Source organism: Mobula hypostoma, chromosome 10 (genome assembly GCF_963921235.1).
Source record: "Mobula hypostoma chromosome 10, sMobHyp1.1, whole genome shotgun sequence".
NCBI lineage: Eukaryota > Metazoa > Chordata > Chondrichthyes > Myliobatiformes > Myliobatidae > Mobula > Mobula hypostoma.
The window spans coordinates 85,163,534-85,187,098 of record NC_086106.1 but is presented as its reverse complement, the minus strand read 5'-3'; the positions used below and the strand labels follow the sequence as shown (position 1 = coordinate 85,187,098).

The following is a 23,565-nucleotide window of genomic DNA, read 5'->3' as shown; positions in this document are numbered from 1 at the left end:
GGCGAGACTTTAAGAAGGGATTGGAGTATGATTCACAGCCCCCTCTCTGTCAGAACATTTGCTTTATGATCCTTGTTATGATTTTGTCCAGTGTTATGTAAGCCTTCAGTGGAAACAATAGCAAGACTTTTGCGTAATTTTGATGTGCTGACTGGAGGTTACACTCAGGTTATATAACTGTTCCTATTGTGGAAAATTCTGCAAACAGTTCAAGAGTTCAAATAGCAGAGCATTTATGAAGAAATTCTCATAGAATCACAGGATTTTCACTGCATGTACAAAAGTTATGTAGCTTCTTTAGAGTATTTGCTCGTTCCTAGAAGAAGAATGTCATCAGTTCCATTTCCTCACTCTTTTCCCAGAACTCTGCACATTATTTTCCCTCAAATATTTATCCAATTTCCTCGTGGAAGCCCTAGTTGATTTTATTGCTACCACCTTACAGGCAGTGAGTTGCAGATCATAATTATTGTCTGTATTTTCTAAAAAAAGGTTTTCCTTCACGGCCAAAAACTTATTTTTGTGTCCATACCCAGAGTCATCTCCTAATGTGAACAGCTTTGCTCCATTTACTCAGTGCTGGCTAGTATTGGTCTGTTCTGTAATTATTTGATTTGATTAATGAATGCATAAAATTTCATTCAGCAGATGAATTGCAACAAAATATTTCCAAGTAGAACAAGATAGATTTAACTGGCTCTAGACCACCAGAAAAAATCAGGTGGAACATTTTAGTGAGGAGATAATCTGGTAGAATACATTGTTCGAGAAAACTATTAAACTAAGCAAACTACAGACTTCCACAAATTGTTACAAATGGTGATCCCAAGTTGGCTTCAAACCATTCCCATTTCCTGTTCTTTTTAGAATCAGAATCATGTTAACTGTCATTGACTTTTTGCTTTAAAAAAACTGTCAGTTTGCAGCAGCAGTACAGCACAGAGACAAACCAACTGCAAATTACAGAATAGAGAAGTAAATCATACAAAAATAAAGGACATAACAGTGTTCATGGGTTCATGGCTAATTCAGAGGGGAATAAATTGTTCTTAAATCGTTGTTGCTCCTGTACCTCCTCCCTGATGGTAGTAAAGAAAAGAGGGCATGTCTCAAAATGACATGGACCTTAGTGATGGATGATGCCTTCCTAATGGACGATTGTGGGTATGGTTGTGCCTGTGATGGGGCTGGAATCTACAACCCTCTGGGCCTATTGAGATCTTGTTTATTGGAGCCTCCTTACCAGGCTATAATGCAACTGGTCAGAGTGCTCTGCACCATACATCTTTAAGAATTTGCAAGAGCCTTTGTCGACATACCGAAACCCCTCGAGCTCCTAATGAAGTTTTGCACATTAACTTTGGAAAACAACTTGAAACCTAGAATCTGGAGATGAGAAATACTTTCAAGCAACAAAAGCTATATAAAATAAAATGCTAATAGTTATGAAACATTTTAAGTGTCCATGCTTAGTGGCATGCTACTCAGCAGTTGTAATTAAATGAAAATCAATTTAGTTAATTTAACATTATTCCTGGACTGAGAGGCTGAAACTCTCTGGGTATTCTCTTTCATTCAACAGTAATGAGCAAGTTTAGTTAAGTGGAAGAGTTTCCTTCTATACAGGGAAGCATCTGACCTTGGGTTTGCCTCACGATATAGCAATTTTTCTAATGATATTGCAGATGTAACAGAAAATGTATGGGTATTTCCACTGGAAAATGCACTGAAGGCACTCTTATATTAAATTAATGAACATTTCATGTGCTCAGTGTTCTTCACGAAAAATTCAATTGCCTGTTGTTTTATTCTGTTTTGAGTTTTAACAATTTCATAAAGCGAGATTTGGTGTGATGATCTACTAACTGTTTGGTCATAACAAATGGACTCCACAAGGCTCTGAGCAGATGTGATGTGCTTTCCTAGGGGAAAGGGTAAATGGTTGGTTGCTGTCGCAGGGAGAAGCTAGAGCTTGCCAAGAACCACTATTTGCTAACAGACGGTACAGCCGCAGTGGTATACAGCAATTAGGTGGAGGCTAAACAACAAAATGGTTTTATTAAATCATGCTGTTCTTTTAGCTTCAGAAAAACTGAAATATGTAGAATTTTTTGTGAGATACTCTGCTAAGGAAATGTGTGAAAGATCTTAAACTTTAGGGAGATGGAAAATTGAATGCAAAATAATAAAGAATTTTTCCAATACTTCCCAGCAATTCTGGAATAAGTAAACAGAGAGCCAGCTGTATGGTCATTCACCTCTTATTGGAGGTATCTCTGAAGATTACTGGCAGAAATGGCTTTGAAGAAATGTTGATTTGAAAGATTGATGGCTGTAATCCCAGTCATCAGATATCATTTAAAGACAAAGTATATTTGTTTGTGATGCTGCATTAATTTGGTAGAAAATAGCCTTATTTTTAGCCATTTTTTTAAACACACGTTTCAATTCCTCTTAATCTCTTAGCACTCCTCTGTACACTGGCACAAGAAAGGATGCCACTTATGTTGCCAGCACTAATTTTCCTTGGCTCTTGGCGCTATTGTTGATGGTGCTTGCAGATCAGCACAGGGCAGCAGCAAGTTTTATGAAAGGAATGGTTTTGTAGAATGAAGACTCACTTTCCCAGCATTCCAAGTGACAGAGAAACCATTCTATCTCGGGTTAATTGCAGACCATCTGAATTTGAGTGGAATACAGGTCAGCGACAGAGGGAGAGAGCAGTGCCAGACCACGGTCATTTGCTGTATCCCCTAGATATAAATTACATCGTACGTTAACCATCTATTACATTTAATCACAAACAGGAAAAAGCTCATCATCTTAAATGCAGTTTCCTATGTTTTGCAGAGAAATTAGTGGGTGGGTTGACTAACTAACTAAGCCTGACCGTTGCTTTTTGTACAGAAAATATGCCTGGTTTGCTGAAATTCATAAATTCAAAACCTTAAATATTCATTTGCCATGTTTCAGTTTCAATTCAAAGCTACTGACTAGTGTTGCTAACTCCCAACTACTTTGCACTACATTATAAAGTAAATTCAAACATTGAGTTTCAGGATGATAATTTGTTTAGTGAACAGAGGAAGAAGTGTTGAGATCACCTCAAGATGCTGTTGAATTTATTCTGGGTAATTCGAACAATGCATTTTGTATTACAGCCACAAAATTCCTGCAGTATCACAAATTGCATTTACGTTGCATGTTTAAGAGTAAACCATGTTCCAAGGTCCTGCACAAGACACCACCGGGCAAAAATGGTTACTAAGCACAATACAAGTCAAAAGATGGTTTCCAGAGAATTCACTATCTCACCAAGAAATTATTTCTTACCATTTGCTGATGCAACATAAACACAGGCAACATATCACTGCTGTTCAAAGTGGAGCAGTGTCAGATGGTTTGCAGTACTGAAACACTCTAATGTGAATTCACTTCCAGACTGTAAAGAAATTATAAATTTAGACGCATTCTCAAACTCCTTCAGTAGGGTGGCAATCCTAAGTGGATGTTTGTTAAACTGAAGCGAATGAACCTCAGCGACTTTGCTGGTTTGGAACTTGGGCCTGGCAGCAGAGCAAAATGAGTGCCAAGTGTGAAATTTTAGAGATACGCAGTGAACATACTTCAATAGAAATTAGGAAAAACATGAAATGAGCTAATTTGCACAAGGTATGACAGATATGTATTGAATATTTTCTTAATAATACATTGGATAATTTCCCATAACATGTCAAGATATTAAATCCCCACAACATGACAGTTGTATAAATATAGTTGCTGTTTGATCATAGCACCAAATAAGATGAACTAAATAACTATATTTTAAGTAATTGGGTTCCTTATGGCAGCTGAAGCATATGTCAGCTGCATATCTGGTAATTATTAGTATAGTTCCTACCAAACAGAATCTTCTGAAATCCATAGCAACTTTGTTGCATTGCAATAATTTAATGAAAAATTTGGTGACTATGAGCTTGCAGATACCTGGGACCTTCATTCTCCATGACTGACCTCTGCAGCTTCCACCTTTATTCATTTTCAGCAAAGCCAGCAAAAGTTCAAGGAACAATATCCTCACCTTCCATCACAATATGCTTTAGTCCTTGGGACTCAATATCATTTAACAATTTCAGGTAACCAGCCTTTCCAGTTTGTACCTCAGCTGACCTACCAAACACTCCTGGCAAGAGCAAGGAATTCTGGGTGCGATTGGTGGGGCATGCGGCATCAGTGGACTGGGAGGGGGACAGAATTAATATGGTTCAGTGTATGGAGGAAAACACAACACCTGTCCTGGGAAATTAATTCTGCTTCTACATAAGAACATGAGAAATAGGAGCAGGGGTAGGTCACCTGGACCATCAAGCCTGCTCCGCCATTCAGTAAAATCACGGCTGATCTGACCATGGACTCATCTCAACCTACCTGCCTTTTCCCATAACCCTTAAATCCCCTACTAATTTCCCCTTAATTCTCTCCTCATGGAGAGCGACTTGATCTGCTCAGAATGTCTACTGATTTCTATTTTTGCTTCTGATTTCCAATATTTTCCAGTGTTTTAATTTTTCAGTCTATTGCTTGATTTTACATAACTCTGGTTTTCTTCCTTCACAGATGCTACCTGACCAGCTGGGCTTTTCCCAGCACTCACTTTGATTTCAGACTTCCTACTGCTGTGCTCTGTATCTCACAGTGACAGCAGGTACTTTTTTCTCCCCCCAGTGTCCTCTGTCTTTTCACCACCTCTCTATTCAAGTCTCTTGCAGACAGTATTAGTTGCTATTAACAAAGCCTTCGCCACCCTCTTCTCATGCCATTCTCCATCTCTTCAGCTCCACTCTTTCACAGGTATTGGATTATTATTTTCACATGTACTGAGAGAGTGAAAACTTTGTTTTTCATGTCATCCGTACATATAATTTCAAAGCAAAGTACATTGAGCAAGTACAAGAGAAAAGCAATAATGGAATGCAAATATAGCGTTCCAATTACAGAGAAAGTGCAATGCGGTACAAGGACCATGGCGAGGTAGGCTGTGAGATCAAGAGTTCTTTAACATAAAGAGGCCCAATCGAAATTCTTATAGCAATGAGCTAGAAGCTCTACCTGAGCCTGGTGTGTGTGTCTTCAAGCTTGTGTTTTTTCTGCCTGATGGAAGAAGGGAGGAGAGTGAATATCCAGGATGGGAGGGATCTTTAATTATACTGGCTGTGTTTTTGAGGCAGTGACAAGTGCAGACAGAGTTCACGAAAGGAATTCTATTATTTTTTATGAAGGACTGGGCTGCATCCACAACAATCTGCAATTTCTTGCGGTCTTGGGAGGGGCATTGCCATACCAAGCTGTGATGTGATTGGATAGGATGCTTTCTGTGGTGCCTCTACAAAAATTGGTGAGGGTCAAGAGGGGCATGTTGAACTTCTGTAGAATTTTGAAGAAGTAGAGGCACTGGTGTGCTTTTTTGTTCGTATCATTTTTGTGGTTGGACAGGACAAGCTATTGGTGGTTTACACTTGGGAATTAGAAATTTTCAGCCAGCTACATCTTAGCACCATTGATACAGACAGGAACATGAGGTTTGCTCCATTTCTTGAAGTCAATGACAGCTCTTTTGTTTTGCTGGCATTGAGGGAAAGGCTGTTGTCATGACACCCAGATATTCCCTTTTGTTTGCTCCATGCTTAGCACTTAAGCATTTATACCAGGCAGTTTTTGAAATGTTTCCTGGTTCTGAAAAAGGTTTATTAACTTAAATTGTTAACATCCTTTCTCTGTTCACATTTGCTACCTTTTCAGAATTTGCCATTTTTATTCCAGATTTCTGCAGTTTATTACTTTGCAACTGTCTGGCATGGATACTTCACTGCAGCAGATGTGATTCATTTTGTTACTGAGCTTTTGCATGAGATCAGCTTGCTAAATTTCCAGTGAAACTTGTGTTAAGTTTTAAATGCAATGTCAACAAATTAGTGATTCAGTATGGCAATAACATTATTTTTTTTTAAAAGTTAACTGTTTTAACAGTCACGTCAACAATCTAGCCACTAACATATTCTGTCAACTTTGTTAAACTATTTACAGTATATACTCCTGTTTTGTGAATGTGGCGTAGGATATCTATCTTAGCTATATCCTTGATATAGGAAGCAATAGACAATGTATTTAACACAGGTATGGTTAATATTGGGGACTGTGCTAAGATACAGTAAGACTCCAGTTTGTATCTTCAGTCCTGTATGCAGGAAGCTTCTTATCCTGACTATTGAAAGAAGTAGATAGATAGATAAATAGATAGATAGATAGATATACTTTATTAATCCCGAGGGAAATTTGGTTTCATTACAGCCGCACCAACCAAGAATAGAGTGTAAATATAGCAATACAAAAACCCCCAACAATCAAACAACAAAATGCAAACTATGCCAGATGGAAAATAAGTCCAGGACCAGTCTATTGGCTCAGGGTGTTTGGCCCTCCACGGGAGGAGCTGCAAGTTCGATGGCCACAGGCAGGAACGACCTCCCGTGCCACCCAGTGTTGTATCTCGGTGGAATATGGCCGAAGTCCAACAGTAAACAGTTCAATATCCGGTCTACAAACACGTTTCTCGATCGTAATATGACCCGGATTGCACCATCTGTTGTTAACCAGATCAGTAAGCACCCAACTCCTTTACGCTTACTGCTCTCAGTGCACTTCCGGTCAGCCGGAACGGTATTACCCACCGAACTCCTCTTCTCCAAAAGTCTCTGTTGTCTCAACCTGGTCCTCTTTCCTCGGCTTTGTGATCCCCCTCTGCATCCTCTGTGTGTTTTCCTCCGGATTTCAGCAGGGGTGTCCGCCGCTCTGCTCACTAAACTGGCTGGTATTTGCTGGTCCGTGGAATACACAATTTGACCTTGCTTCTGTCCCACGTGTCGGGATGTAACCATTTCCAGCGCTAAAGAAAACCCAAATAAAACTCTCTCTACCAGCATGTTAGAGAAGGTGCAGCTTCGACATGTTACCGTGAGAGAAAAAAATACAAAAAATAACATCAATTAAAAAGTAAGAAGAAGAAAGTAAGAATAGATCGGAACGGCTGTACCAGGCTGCATGCACGACTGGCGCATGCGCACTTTTAATTGAATATTTGTCCAATAAATCACTTTATCTTTTATAAATACCTACAAATTTGCTTCAATTCTGTATGGAGAATCAAGAAAAGAAAGGCACGGCAGTGAGGAGAAAAATAGGATGCAAAGTAACCACCTTTCAAACCCATGTAAAACCAGATGGTGTATCCTGACAGGAGCACTATTTAACATGGAAAACTAACTACAAGATGGTGACATATTTATGCCTTTTTGGACAATGATTTACTTTTTTGAAAATTGATTATATCCCCTCTCACTATTACAGGCTACCTTCTCTCTCTCAGAGAAATAAAGTATATACCTTCATTTATGTCAAGTGACCCAACACTGTACTTACTTAACAAGATAATACACAGAAAATGCTGGAGGAACTCAGCAGCCCAATGCAGCATCTATGGAATGAGTCAACAGTCAACAGGCATTCATTGGAAACTGGGAAAAAGAGATAAGAAGGTGGGGGGAGGGGAGGACAAAGTGCAAGGTGTTAGGTGATAGGTGAAACCGGGAGAGGGGCAGGGATGAAATAAAGAGCCAGTTGGTGAAAGAGATAAAGGACTGGAGAAGAGGGAATCTAATAGGAGAGAACAGAAGATCATGGAAGAAAGGGGAGGAGCACCAGAGGGAGGTGATGGGCAGGTAAGAAGATAAGAGAGAGAGGGAAATGGGAATGGTGAAGTGGAGAGACATTACCAGAAGTATTACTGTGTGCATTACTTTGATTTCCAGCATCTGCAGATTTTCTCTTGTTTGTGATTCGATTACATAACAAGATTATGTAATGATGGAACATGTACTATGATGGTACCGTGGTAGTATAGTGGCTAGCATGGCCCTAGCACAGCTCAAGGTATTCCTGTGTTCAGAGTTTAATTCCGATGCCGTCTGTAAGGATTTGTACATTCTCTCTGTGACCGTATGGATTTCCTCCGGGTGCTCCAGTTTCCCTCCACAGTCCAAGATGTACCGATTAGTAGGTTAATTGGCAATTGTAAATGTTGCTGTGATTAGGCTAGTGTTAAATAGATGTGATGTAGCTTGTTGGGCCAGAAGGGCCTGTATGTCTAATTTTTAAAAAAATATTACGAGAGCTGTGTGCTATTCTGGATTTAGAAGGTAGGAAAATTTTTGCAAATACCAAGTGATGTAAGCAGAATGTAGAAGTTGCAAGGACAGTCAAATGATTCAGTGCCTAGTCAACTACTTGATAATGCTTCTGCTTACAGCAATGCTTCTGTGATGGGAAGTGTTTTTGTGTTTTGCTTCACATCACCTTGAATTTTTTGCATTATGCGTCTTGAGGTTAGATTTGTCTGATTTCAGAACCAATATAAGACCAAAATTAGGCCATTTGGCCCATCGAGTCTGCTCTGCCATTCAGTCATGGTTGATCTTTTTTAAAAAAATCTCCTCAACCCCAGTTTCCGGCCTTCTCCCCGCAGCCTTTGATGCCATGTCCAATCAAGAAGAGCCTATTAATCTCTGCCTTAAATACATCCAATCACCTGGCCTCTACAACTGCATGTAGCAACAGATTCCACAAATTCACCACCCCTTGGCTAAAGAAATTTCTCTGCATCTTTGTTTCGAAAGGGTGCCCCTCTATACTGAGGCTATGCCCTCTTGTCCTAGATTCTCCCACCATGGGAAACATCCTGTGCACATCTACTTTGTCTAGGCCTTTCAACATTCGAAAAGTTTCAATGAGATCCCCCCCCCATCTTTCTGAATTCCAGCAAGTACAGACCCAGAGCCATCAAATGTTCCTCGTATGATAACACTTTCATTCCTGGAATCATCCTTGTGAAACTCCTCCGGACCCCCTCCAATGCCAGCACATCTTTTCTAAGATGAGGGGCCCAAAACTGTTCACAATACTCAAGGTGAGGCCTCACCAGTGCCTTATAAAGCCTCAGCATCACATCCTTGCTCTTGTATTCTAGACCTCGTGAAATGAATGCTAACATGCCATTTGCCTTCCTCACCACCAACTCAACCTGCAAGTTAACCTTCAGGGTGTTCTGCACAAGGATTCTACAGAATTCTAGGGATTCTATAGTGAATTATGAACTCTGTGCTTCAGGTAAACAAGATATTGATTAGTCAGTAGCATATTACTTGTTATCTGTCATGAGATTCCTGGTAGTTCTGTCAGAGGAGAAAACCTACAGATGCTGGAAATCAAGGTAATACACACAAAATGCTGAAGGAACTCAGCAGACCAGGCAGGGAAAAAATTAGCAGTTGCCATTTCGGGCCAAACCCCTTCATCAGGACAATCTGTTGAAGGGTATTGGCCCGAAATGTCGACTGTTTACAATTTTCCATAGATGCTGCATGGCCTGCTGAAATCCTCCTGCATTTTGTGTGTAGTTCTGTCAGAAGAATGCTTTTCAACCGCTATGGATAATGATGAACAATGGAAGCTAGTTCCTCATTGATTACGCAAACACAAGGAAATCTGCAGATGCTGGAATTTCAAGCAACACGCGTAAAAGTTGCTGGTGAACGCAGCAGGCCAGGCAGCATCTCTAGGAAGAGGTACAGTCGATGGTTTGGGCCGAGACCCTTCGTCAGGACTAACTGAAAGAAGAGCTAGTAAGAGATTTGAAAGTAGGAGGGGGAGGGGGAGAGCCAAAACGGTAGATTGGCATGAATTATGTTGTAGGCATCACTGAATCATGGCTGAAAAAGTATTATGGCTGGGAGCTTAGTGTCCAAGGATGCACATCGTATCAAAATGACAGGCAGGAAGGCAGGGGGCAGTGTTGCTCTGTTGGTAAAAAGTGAAATCAAATCATTATAAAGAGGTGACATAGGTTCAGAAGGTGTTGAATCATTGCGGATAGAGCTAAAGAACTGCAAGGGAGTTATATACAGGCCCCCAAACAGTAGTGAAGGATGTGGCCTACAAATTACAACATGAGATAGAAAGCCTGCCAAAAGGGCAATGTTACAATAGTCAAGGGGGATTTCAATATGTAGGTAGTTTGGAAAATCAGGTTGGTGCTGGATCCCAAGGGGGGGAATTTGTAGAATGCCTACTAGATGACTTTTTAGAGCAGCTCATGGTTGAGCCCACTAGGGGATCAGCTATTCTGGATGGGATGTTGTGCAATGAACCGGAATTGATTCGAGAGCTTAAGGTTAAAAAAAACCTTTTAGAGGTAGGTGATCATAATATGATCAAATTCACCCTGAAATTTGAGGAAGAGAAGGGAATTGCAGAGGCATGAGGGAGGAGTTGGCCAGAATTAATTGGGGAAAAAAGTCAAGGATGACAGCAGAGCAGCAATGTCTGGAATTTCTAGAAGCAAATTGGAAGGCATACAATATATACAATCCAAAGAGGAAGAAGTATTCAAAAAGCAATATGACACAACCATAGCTAACAAAGAAGGCAAAGCCAAAGTGAGGGCATATAATTGAGCAAAAATTAGTGAGAAGTTAGAGGATTTGGAAGCTTTTTAAAAACCAACAAAAGGCAATTTAAAAAGTCATTAAGAAGGTAAAGATGGAATATAAAAGTAAGATAACCAATAATATTAAAGAGGATACCAAAAGTTTCTTCAGATGCATAAAATGTAAATGAGAGGCAGGGGTGGATATCGGACCTCTGGAAAATGATGCTGGAGAGGTAGTAATGGGGAACAAGGAAATAGTGGACAAACTGAAGTATTTTGCATCAGTTTTCACCGTGGAAGACACTAGTAGTGTGATGGAAGATCCAGATGCCAGGGGTCATGAAGAGTATAAAGTTACCATAAATAGAGAAAAGGTTCTTGGGGAAACTGAAAGGTCTGAAGGTAGATAAGTCACCTGGACCAGGTGGTCCAGGGTTCTGAGAGAGGTTGCTGAAGAGATTGCAGAAGCATTAGTAATGATCTTTCAAGAATCACTAGATTCTGGAATGGTACTGGAAGCCTGGAAAATTGTAAATATCATTCCACTCTTCAAGAAGGGAGGGAGACAGAAGAAAGGAAATTACAGACCAGTTAGTTTGACGTCAGTGGTTGGGAAGATTTTGGAGTCGATTGTTAAGGATGTGGTTTTGGGGTACTTGGAGGCTCACTATAAAATAGGCTGTAGTCAGCATCCTCAAAGGAAAATCTTGCCTGACAAATCTTTTGAAATTTTTTGAAGAAATAACAAGCAGGATTGACAAGGGAGAATCGAGTGATGTTGTGTACTTGGATTTTCAGAAGGCCTTTGATAAGGTGCCACACATGAAGCTGCTTAACAAGCTAGGAGCCCGTGGTATTTTAGGAAAGATTCTAGCATGGATAAAGGAGTGGCTGATCGGCAGGACGTGAAGGGAGCCTTTTCTAGTTAGCTGATGACTGGGGTTCCACAAGTGTCTGCATTGGATCCGATTTTTTTTTTAATGTTACATATCAATGATTTGGATGATGGAATCGATGGCTTTGCTGCAAGGTTTGCAGATGATACAAAGATAGGTAGAGGGGCAGGTAGTTTTGAGGAAGTAGAGAGGCTACAAAAGGACTTAGACAGATTTGGAGAATCTGAAAGAATCTTTTGAAAGAATTGGCAGATGGAATACAGTGTCAGGAAGTGTATGGTCATACACTTTGGTAGAAGAAATGAAAGAGTTGACTATTTTCTAAATGGACAGAAAATACAGAAATCTGAGGTGCAAAATGACTTGGCAGTCCTTGTGCAGGATTCCCTAAAGGTTAATTTGCAGGTTGAGTCTGTGGTGAAAAATAGCTTTAACATTTTGTTTTTTAAAACATTATTATTGATATACTGTTTAGTTTGGTTGATAGTTTAAATCTTATTATATGTACGGATATGGTGTCTTGATTATCTTGATGTACTTTTCTTTGTTTATTCTCAATAATAATTAATAAAAAAGATTTAAAAATGAAAATGAGTCTGTGGTGAGGAAGGCAAATGTAATGTTAGCATTCATTTCAAGAGGACTAGAACTGGTGAGACCTCACTTAGAGTACTGTGAGCAGATTTGGGCCCCTTATCTTAGAAATGATGTGCTGAAACTGGAGACGGTTCAGAGGACAAACAAGAGAAAATCTGCAGATGCTGGAAATCCAAGCAACACACACAGAATGCTGGGGGAACTCAACAAGCCAGGCAGCATCTATGAAAAAGAGTATAGTCAACATTTTGGTCCTGCTGAAGGGTCTCGGCCTGAAATATTGACTGTACTCTTTTTCCCTAGATGCTGCCTGGCCTGCTGAGTTCCTCTGCCATTTTGTGAGGGTTCAAAGGAGATTCACAGGAATGATTCCAGGATTGAACAGCTTGTCATATGAAGAGCGTTTGATGGCTCTTTGCTTGTATTCATTGGATTTTAGAAGAATTGGGGGGGGGGGTGACCTAATTGAAACCTTTCGAACGGTGAAAGGCCTTGATATAGTGGATGTGGAGACCACATTGGGAGCCAACTGTGATGGCATTGGGTTTGCTGACTGGGAAGTTCTAAATTCAAATGAAGTCATTAAGCTCTATCAGATACAAATAGCCAAGAGTACTCTTACTTAAGGTGAGATTATACTGTAACTAACTAATCTTCAAAGATTTGGTGAGGTAATATCTTCATTTGAACTTAGAACTTCCTGGTCAGCAAACCCATTGCCATCACACTTGGCTCCCAATGTGGTCATGTAATACTAGAAGTATTATCTTAGACAATTATTCAGCAGTAGTCCAATTCTGAAAGCTCTTGACAAGTGCCACATTTATACTGTTTCCCTATCATGTGGGTGACTTCACACACACATATGATATTTCCTTAGATATCCTTTTAACACAAACAGTCTAAAAGCATCTTGGAGACCTCAACATTAATGCTATGAAGCTAACTTCATTAACTACATAAACCTTCCAATATTATTAGATTACTAGATGCGTTATTTGATATGCTATATGATATTAGCTATTTGGTCTGCAAGCTTCCTTAAAGTAAACATGATAATGTCTACGGATGTTGAAAATCTAAAGCAACACACACAAAATTCTGGAGGAACTTAACAGGTCAGACAGCATCTAAGGAAATGAATAAACAGTCGACATTTCAGGCTGACACCTTTCTTCAGGACTGAGTCTTCCTCAAACTAAGCAATTTAAAGACAGCTTGTCTGAGCAACTCAAATTAAACAACCCATTGTCTTGTACTGCAAAACCGAACAGCAATGAAGCTGGTGTGGTGAACTACATCCTACTTCTCTTAGACAGAGCAGCTGTTCTACAAATAGAGCTTGTTTACAAGGCAGTTTTTTTTAACTTCAAGCTGATTACTGCTTTCTATTCACATTTTAAGAACTGAAAACTGACTTCCATTTATGACCAGAAGTTTAACACAGTAACGTTAGTTGGAAGCAACACACACAGAAAATGCTGGAGGAACTCAGCAAGCCAGGCAGTGTCTATGGAAAAGAGTAAACAGTTGACATTTCGGGCTGAGACCCTTCATCAGGACTAAGGATCTCGGCCCAAAACTTTGACTGTTTACTTTTTGCCATAGATGTTGCTTGGCCTGCTGAGTTTGTGTGTGTTGCTTGGATTTCCAGCATCCGCAGATTTTCTCATGATAATATTAATTGGAAGGTTATTTACATTTGTTTGTGATCTTACTAGTGTATAGATGCTGAGACTGGAAAACAACCAAGAAATAAATACCGATCACAATGCCAGATGTTATAGTTTTTCTTTTGAAGGACTTATTTACCTGCACTCTCATCTCAAGGATCTCTGGCACAGACTGTCCAATATTTTGCTTTAGGAAGTTTGCAATAGTCACCCTGAAACAAGAACAAAAAAAATGATGTATTAACAGGGAAGGACTCAAGTTTGGTTCTCATTCTGTGCTATGTTTATTAATCTGATGAACGTTTAAACAGAGTAGTGTTCCCTTTTTAAAGCCAGCAGCAAAAGAAAAGCTGGGTATTTGTTTCATTTATTACTTAAATGTATGTTTATTTCCCAACATCATCCAGTTCTGAAACCAGGTAATTGATTTATCATGTTAATTTTGTTTCTCTCTCCACAAATGCTAACTGACTTGCTAAGTATTTCCAGCACCAGCTGTTTCTTATTCACTGCATTGCTTTCTATGTAGAGTCTTCATGGTGTAAAATGCCTGCCATATTTCATAGAAACATAGAAAATAGGTGCAGGAGTAGGCCATTCGGCCCTTCAAGCCTGCACCGCCATTCAGTATGATCATGGCTGATCATCCAACTCAGAACCCTGTACCAGCCTTCCCTCCATACCCCCTGATCCCTTTAGCCACAAGGTCCATATCTAACTCCCTCTTAAATATAGCCAATGAACTGGCCTCAACTGTTTCCTGTGGCAGAAAATTCCACAGATTCACCACTCTCTGTGTAAAGAAGTTTTTCCTAATCTCGGTCCTAAAAGGCTTCCCCTTTATCCTCAAACTGTGACACCTAGTTCTGGACTTTCCCAACATCGGGAACAATCTTCCTGCATCTAGCCTGTCCAATCCCTTTAGGATTTTATACGTTTCAATAAGATCCCCCCTCAATCTTCTAAATTCCAATGAGTATAAGCCTAGTCGATGCAGTCTTTCATCATATGAATGTCCTGCTATCCCAGGAATCAATCTGGTGAACCTTTGTACTCCCTCTATGGCAAGGATGTCTTTCCTCAGATTAGGGGACCAAAACTGCATACAATACTCCAGGTGTGGTCTCAGCAAGGCCTCGTACAACTGCAGTAGTACCTCCCCGCTCCTGTACTCGAATCCTCTTGCTATGAATGCCAGCATACCATTCGCCTTTTTCACCGCCTGCTGTACCTGCATGCCCATTTTCAATAACTGGTGTATAATGAATTTCTTTCCATCATCAACATTAACCTTAAGAGTCATTTGAATTTACATCCTTTGAGCAGTTTTGGAAATGTGTTTTTTGTTCTGCATTGCTATTGCTGAAACAATAGTATTTGTTACATTTAATTTCAGATGAGCAAGTAAGGCAAAATCAGGGACAGTGCATGTGCAGTTATGGGATTCATTCCGTATTCTTCCATACCCCACCGCCACTAACATATACTTTCATGCATTCTCATTATCCACTGGATGGTGTCTGTGAAAGTTAATCACTTATACCTAAAGAGGAGAGAACACTGTAGCAGCTAAGTATATAACATTACCTCCATTATTATTTCCTGTAACTTCCTCCTTCTTATTTTCAGATTCAGGTCTGGGATACAGCGGGGCAAGAACGATTCAGAAAAAGCATGGTACAACACTACTACAGGAACGTACATGCTGTGGTATTTGTGTATGACGTAACAAAACTGGCTTCCTTTGAAAACCTGAAAGCTTGGATTCAAGAATGCAACAACCACTCGGTTTCGCCCAATGTGCCACGGGTGCTGGTCGGCAACAAGTGCGATCTCACCAATGAGATCCAGGTATCTTCCAATGTAGCACTCCGCTTCGCAGACGCCAACAACATGCTTTTGTTTGAGACGTCAGCAAAAGATCCAAAAGAAAGTGACCACGTGGAATCCATTTTCATGTCTCTTGCATGCAAGCTGAAGGCGCAAAAAACATTGACATTCCAGGAGATGCCGAAAAGAGATAAAAAAGCTCATGCTTCACAATCAAACACTAGGAGTACATGCCCATGTTGAGTGGCTTAGAATGAGGAGGTGAGAATGGAAGCTGTTAGACTGTGCCTGTGTCAGTTTGTTAAAACTGTTTGCTTGTACTTCAATGTATACAAAATTTCTGAGAAAATAATTTTGGATTTCCTAAGACCAAAAACACCCAATTAATCAAAGTTGTTTTATAACTATCTATAACCTTTCAATGATTTCCAATAAACATTACCATTTGGAAAGTATCTTGTGAAACACTGCCACGTTTGTAAATAATGCAGTGATGTGCAAGTTGATATGCTGGTGAGGTTGCCTTCCCAACTGTATAGTTAAAAGTTCTGGGTGCATGAAATATAAGGGCTATTCCCATAATCATATGCTATCAATGGAAAATCACATTTAAAGGGTATACAGGTTAGAGATAAGGCAACAACATGTAGCCCTGATGCTCAGTCTGTGCTCCCTGTTGGGTGCATTGTATTGTGGAATTAGTACAAGTCTGTGCTTTGATGTCACCAGTGGCTTGAGCTTTGAACCATGCTGTTCTTGGAACTGCTAGTCTTTTAAATATTCTTTCTCCCCTCCAAAAGGCCAGTGTATGTTGACAGTCAGAATTCTTGAATGGATGTGTTGAATTCAGTTGATCTTTTTTATTACCTATATGTTAAAGCAGTTTTACAGGAAGGAATTTTATTTGTGGACATCTCTTATGGGGTCTCTGCTGAGATTTCCAATTCAAGGGGTCTTGGCTGAGCGTTCCTACAGATTCTCAGTTTCAACCTCTTCTATTGATTTGCTAGAAGTCTGGTCCAGCATCACTGGAAAAATTGGATAAGCTTTGAGTGAAGCAAAAGCAGTTAAAGGTAGACATGGTGATGAAGAAGCCACGTCAAATGTCTCATCTTGAATTGTGACAAAAATATTGCCAGACAAATCAATTATAATCTGGAGAAACAGCAATCAGCTTTCTCAACATTTGACGGAAAGGCAGTTATTAGATTGCTCATGGTATTCTGAGTAGTGACTGAATAAAGAATGGCAGAAGAATGGTTCCCTTTTCAGCTTTGATCAGTATTCTTTAAAATAAATCTTATGGTTACAGAAAGCTGTGATGGAGAAATTATTCATGCAGTATGCCCCCTTTTGTAAAACTGAAGAAGAAAAATTCAGTTTTAGAAAATTCAAAGAAGTAAATTCAATGATTCTGGTGCTGGTCCTCTTAACAAAAGCCAGGAGTCATCATTCTGCATACATTATGACCCTCCCTCCCCTTTCTTATGTATGAAACAGTTATATTTGCTGGCATCAAATCTGCTGGATTCAAACTAGCAGTTACCTTTTTCTTTAGAAATGTGGCAAAATTTCTGAACAGCGTAAGGTGCTACCTGTACAAGTTTATTCTGGGGATAAACATGTTGACTGGTGGACTTAGGAAAACAGTGGAAGACCTTTCTCTTCTGTTGCTTTCTGTTTCTGTCTCCTCCAGACCCCGCATGCTTGCAGCCTATTTGAACTGCTAGTGTGAAATATATCATTACATTTCTGTGCTAATTAACCAATATTTGACAACAATGTCAGACAGATGCATTAGGCTGAACATGGATTAGGCCAAACAGGACAGCTGTTTACTGAGGTCTTGAGACAGATGATGGTGCTGGAATTGAATCTAAAGTACATGTTAGGGATGTTGTGCTGATGAAAGTATTGTACTGTAGTTCGTGTAAATTCTTTATTATTGATATGCACTGTGAAAGCAGTGTGTAAATCTTCTTGTAACTTAATACAATGTAATCTGTTTCTAATTTAAAAATCCAATGAAAAGCTAAGAAAATAAAATATAATGCAATCAGTTTGAAAACTATTTTTTTTCAATCTTTGGGATGAAGAAATAGTCATGGTAAGAGCAGTAATGGGATGTAGTCCCAGATGGGAATGCTTGACCTTATAGATTCCACCCCCCCCCCACCCCGCCCCACAAGTTGCATATTTTCTGGATCTGGAACTACATTGTGGATCCTTTGTCAACAATGGGTCAAAATACGAGAAATCTCCACTTAACAATACACTAGAATTACTTTCACTCTAGCAATTCAAGAAATGAGCTCACCTTTTCAAGGGCAAATAAGGTGACAATTGGATGCTGACCTTGTCAACAGTACCCAGAACACCTTGTGTAAATGTATATAAAAGGCATTCCATTTTTTTTATTGACGCCTACTAATAAACGTATGAAGAACCTGCAAAGCATTTTAAACCAATTAGTGTATTGGTTTGCATTGCTCCCACAGAGTGCAGGCAACTTTCATCACAATTCTTCAACTTGCTAAAAATGCCATACACTATTGACACTGATTGAGCTAAGAGTTAGAAATTATTATTTTTTTTGCTAATTGGGGAAGAATGCCTGACGTGTAGATTCCATTTAACTGCTGAAATGCTTCTGTAAAATTAAAAGTATTTCTTCTCATACTTTAAATTTATCTTTGTGTGGTAAAGAACGTCTTTCTTTTGAGAATTATCCTCTTGGCATGGTTGAAACTCCTCCACCTGTGGGGCAATACAGTGTAATCACCTGGTGGAATAGCACATTGCAAAACTCTGAAGATAAAACTCTCTCAAATTAATCATCATGACTGTAGCAATCAGGTGAAAGTTAATAACTGAATTATATTCTGAATTTATAGCATTTAGTGCCCAATGATGGGTACAATCAATGAACTTTATAGCATAAGGGGATATTGTGGCATATTTACTAATGTACTGAGAGAGCCCCCACCCATTAATTTCACTCTCCTAGTCTTAATTCATTACTCTGCACCTATTTTTTAATCTCCATATATTTTCCAATTTAAAACTTACATTAAAATCTGATTTCAACAACATTAAAGATTCCAGTACAGAATATGCTGCATTTTTTAATTAAGTGCAATCGTGAACAATAGCCAGATCATGTCATGTTTGAGGATCACAGTTTGAGGATAAAGGGGAAGCCTTTTAGGACCGAGATTAGGAAGAACTTCTTCACACAGAGAGTGGTGAATCTGTGGAATTCTCTGCCACAGGAAACAGTTGAGGACAGTTCATTGGCTATATTTAAGAGGGAGTTAGATATGGCCCTTGTGGCTAAAGGGATCAGGGGATATGGAGGGAAGGCTGGTACAGGGTTCTGAGTTGGATGATCAGCCATGATCATACTGAATGGCGGTGCAGGCTCGAAGGGCCGAATGGCCTACTCCTGCACCTTTTTCTATGTTTCTATGTCAATGACTCTGGCATTTACTTTCAAGTCATGTTCCCTATACTCTGACCCTACTGACACTGGAAAACATTTCATCCAGGGAACTGGAAAATCGCAAATGCCATTCCACACCTGATAAGGAGAAAAGGAGGCAAAAGACGGAAGATTATAGGCCAGTTAGCCTGACAGCAAGATGTTGAGTCCATTTTTAAGGATGAGGTTTCAGGGTTCTGGAGGCACATGATGAAATGGGCCAAAGTCAGTGGAGTTTCCTTAAGGGGAAACCTTACCTAACAAATCTGTTGGAATTCTTTGAGGAGATAACAGGCAAGATAAACAAAGAAAATTCAGTGGAATGTTGTTTACTCGGAAATTTCAGAAGGCTTTTGACAAGGTACCGCACTCAAGGCTGTTAAACAAGTTAAAATCTCATGGCATTACAGGAAAGACATTGACAGAAGATTGGCTGACTGGCAGAAGCAAAGAGTGGCATTAAAGGGAGCCTTTTCTTGTTGGCTGCTGGTGATGACTGGTCTTCTGCGGGGGTCAACGTTGTGTCTGCTACTTCTCACGTAATGCTAATGATCTGGATGACAACATTGATGGCTTTATGGCCATGTTTGCAGATGATACAAAAATAGGTGGAGGGGAAGGTAATGTCCGAAAAGTAGGGAGTCTGTAGAAGGTCATGAACAGATCAGGAGACTGGGCAAAGAAGACCAAATGGAATACAGAGTGGGTAAGTGTATGGTCATGCACTCTGGTGGAAGGAATAAAGGTGTAGACTATTTTCCGAACAGGGTTCTGAAAGGTACAAAGGGATATGGGAGTCCTAGTTCTGGTTTCCTTGTAGGTTGAGTCAGTAGTAAGGAAGGTAAAATGCATTGCTGGCATTCATTTCAAGAGGATGTAATGCTGGCACTTTATAAGGCATTGGTCAGACCAAATTTGGAGTACTGTATTGTGAGTAGTTTTTGGCTTCATATCTAAGAAAGGATTCACTGGCATTGGAGAGGGTTCAGAGGAGGTTTACGAGAATGATTCCAGAATGAAAGGAATAACATGTATGAAGAACTTTTGATGGCTCTGGGCTGGTACTGAGTGCAGAAGAATGAGGGAGGATTTATTTGAAACCTACAGAATATTGAAAGGTTTAGATAGAGTGGACATAGAGAGGATTTCCAAAGGTGGGATAGTTTAGGACCAGAAGGTCCAGCCTCAAGAAAGAAGAATGTCCCTTCTAACCAGAGATGAGGAGGAATTTCTTTAGCCAGAGGATAGTGAATCTGTGGAATTCATTACCACAGATGGTTGTAGAGGCCAAATCATTGAGTATATTGAAAGTGGTAGTTGATAATAAATATTAGTAAAGGCATCAAAGGTTACAGGGAAAAAACAGGAGAATATGGTTGAGAGGGAAAATAAATCAGCCATGATCAAATGGCAGAGCTTAGCTGAATGGGCCAAATGGCCTAATTATGCTCCTATGTCTTATGGTCTCATTTATCTTATCAAAACCGTCCTTAATTTTAAAATTGGTCAAATTTCATTGAGCTTCTATAAATGGAACAATGCCATGTAACTAAGTCTTGGACTTCTATATTATTTTCATAAATATTCTATGACATAGAATTTACAATCCTAAATTGTAGTGCTCATAATTAATAGTATTCGTTCTGGGCTAATTTGTTATGAATGTTCCATATAACTTTGCTTTTAAGACCTATCCCATCTTCTTTTAGAGCCAGTACATGTTTTAACAGCATTATTGAGCTCCTGCATACTGCCAAATAGTTTGAATGCCATTTTCTTTCATCCGTCTGTGACTGCTGTAATCTTTTTGTCTATCCCCTTTTAACCTTTTTAAAAATCTATCCAAAAGACTAGTGAGCTCCCTTGCAAGTTCATAAGTATATCTCCTGTTAATGTGCGAAGCATTCATCTTGCCCAGTTTATTCTTGTCCTAGAAAATGGTTCCAATGTCCCTGGAGTCTGGACCCCATCCATCTGTCCAACCACTTGTTTACCAGTTCTGTTCTATATTTCTTTGTGCATGGAATTGATCTGATTTTGCCACGTTTGAGAGTCTGCTCTGTAACTTTCTCCATGCCTCTTGTAGTATTACGTCAAGAGTCCTCCAATATAATTTTCTTTCTTTCCTTTGCTTCAAAGACATCAAGTTTTTGGATGTTCCTTTGACCTTGGCTGCAGCAGAATAACATGTAAAGCAGATTTCACATTGACAATTTCAGAAATGACCTCTCCCTAATGCCACTTGAAGTTCCCCAAATATCTATCCCATGGTGCGAATTTCAGAATTGTAGTTAGTACTCTGGAATTGCCCCAGCCTTCTCATGCAGCAAAGTGATTGCATAGCCAGGAAATACCGTTCTTACCAAATCTTCACTTTAGATATCATGTCACCCCAAATAGCTAGACATCCAATTCTTTTCTCACTTAAACTCCACTGTTGAAGCTACCATTTTGTACCTTTTAATAACATATAATGAGCAATTGGTCTACCTCCTTCCTTCCACTATAACTCTAATTACAGCTTAGCTGTCAACTTCAATTTAAAACTACAGAATGCTTCCTACTTTGTTTCTCACTGAATTCCCATTTCCCCCAAATCCCCATCTTCATTCTGTTTAGAAAGTTACTGCATTCGGGGATTTGCCCAGATAAATCCTTACTGTGCTATGCTAGCCCCCCCCACCCCCTCCCACGCCAAGTTCTTCTATGTTGTCCATCAGTCTCAAAGGTTTGCAGTAAGCAAAATAATGTGTAATTGGGAAAATGGGATGCTCTTCAAAGCAGAAAGAGCAAAAAGATCAGGTAAAATAAATGAATTTGCTTCCATACTGGCTGGCAGTGGCACCAATGCTGGACTTTGGGGCGGGAGGTCCCGAGTTCGATTCCAGCCGGCACCCTTGCACGCTCTCCATCTGTGCTGAGCTAAGAGCTGGTGCTCTCTTAAAAAAAAATCTCACCCGGCAGAAGGCAATGGCAAACCATCTGCTGTAAATTGCCTCATACACGATTTCCCAATACATCAGAGCGGTGTGGAAGAAAATTGCCCAGTAACCGGGAGAAGTTCTGGTTGCGACTTACCTTTCCTACTATAGAACAGGAAAATAACTAGTACCTTCCCAGTCTTTTAAAACATTTATGATTGATGTGGAATGGCAGTTCCTTGATAAGACAGATTTCTATGGATGATCTATTTATCAACTTTCTCACCTCAGAACTGCAACTGGGTCAAAGGATTAATTGTTTGAAGTCGCAGTTCTCCTCTTCAGGATCGTATTATAAGCAATTAAATGATGCCTGATCAGCATATAAGCATGCAGAATAAATAAATGTGCAGTAATTTCCTCTTGGGAGACTGTGTCTGTGGTATATCCAAGTCTTTTTTGTGGTTAATTTCCTTTTGGACATATGATAATTAATAATTCATCCTATTATTGAGTATTGGTGCCTGTAAACAATTTGAAGTTCAGTATTGTTACTTATTCCCCCAGGAAGATTCACATCTAAAAGCTGAGCTTAGTTCTAAACAACTTTATAAATAATAATCATACCATGTAGTGTAAATATACAATGAATCAAATCTGTAGATTGGTCTCAGAGTCACCAAAGCACATTTAACATGAGTAACTACTTCGAAATCCTTTATAGAGCCATAAAGGAACATGTTTACTGGCTGAACCAACAAAGGGAAAATTATGAAGGGGCCCGATGAGGATAGGGATGGAGAGATCCAAAGGTTTCGAGGGAATTCTAGGGAATGTCACTTTAAATTCAAGTTTAATTGTCATTCAGCCATACATGAATACACCTATAGCTCATATAAGATAACAGTAAAGTACAAGCACACAAAAACATCTCCAAGTCCCAAGTTCCATGAATGTTGTAGCAGTCAGCAGTCAAACAGAACTCAGCCTTTTTTCTGCTGATTGAACACTGGAGGTGGGGGGGGAGAGCATCAACTTCAGCATGGATGCCGTGCCACATCACCTCCGGCACTGCGGAGGAGCACCCCAATCTGACGCCTCCCCCTAGGCCGCTGCAAACATGCAACGCCGCAGTCTGAGGGCTAGTCCTCGCTATGACTGAGGCCGTGCAGTTCCCCTGCTGTTCATCAATAAAACAATGAATTGGACTTACATAATTCCACGCCAATAATGTCTTATAGGGTCTTGCGAACACAAGAAAAACAAATAAGCCAATCACTCACTACTCGACTGCACATCTCCTTTGCGCACCGATACCTCTTTTGCAGGCAGCGTCACGGTCTGCACCAAGTCCAGTTCCTTCTGTTTCTCTGCCAACAAGCAACTCACTGATAGAGGAGACCTACAATACTTTTAAGTCCTTAATGTCCAGCAGGGTCTTCTGGTCATAAAAATTACACTTAAAAAAGACAATAACAGGTTTGGTTGACCCCGTAGAAGCTGCTGTGCCTGAGCATGCCACCATCTTACCTGAGCAGCTGCTTTCAGTGGACTAAGGGGCCAAGCAGATGCACAGGTGTCCATGGATAGAGAAGTGCAGATGCTGGAGAGGGTCTCAGAAACATGG

The 23,565-nt window shown here is 39.9% G+C and overlaps 1 protein-coding gene and 1 long non-coding RNA gene across 2 annotated transcripts in view; one reads left to right on the top strand and one right to left on the bottom strand.

Moving 5' to 3' along the window:
* Positions 1-17,587, top strand: part of rab33a (RAB33A, member RAS oncogene family) — a 22,510-nt gene extending 4,923 nt beyond the window's left edge. The window contains exon 2 of the mRNA XM_063061394.1: positions 15,336-17,587. Within this exon, the coding sequence (XP_062917464.1) occupies positions 15,336-15,779 (444 nt within the window). The 3' untranslated portion in view covers positions 15,780-17,587. The remainder of the gene's footprint in view (positions 1-15,335) is intronic.
* Positions 6,322-23,565, bottom strand: LOC134353362 (uncharacterized). The gene is made up of 3 exons (XR_010019596.1): positions 23,469-23,565; positions 13,846-13,918; positions 6,322-6,943 (listed from the first exon to the last, which is right to left on the bottom strand). It is a non-coding gene; the product is annotated as an uncharacterized LOC134353362 (long non-coding RNA).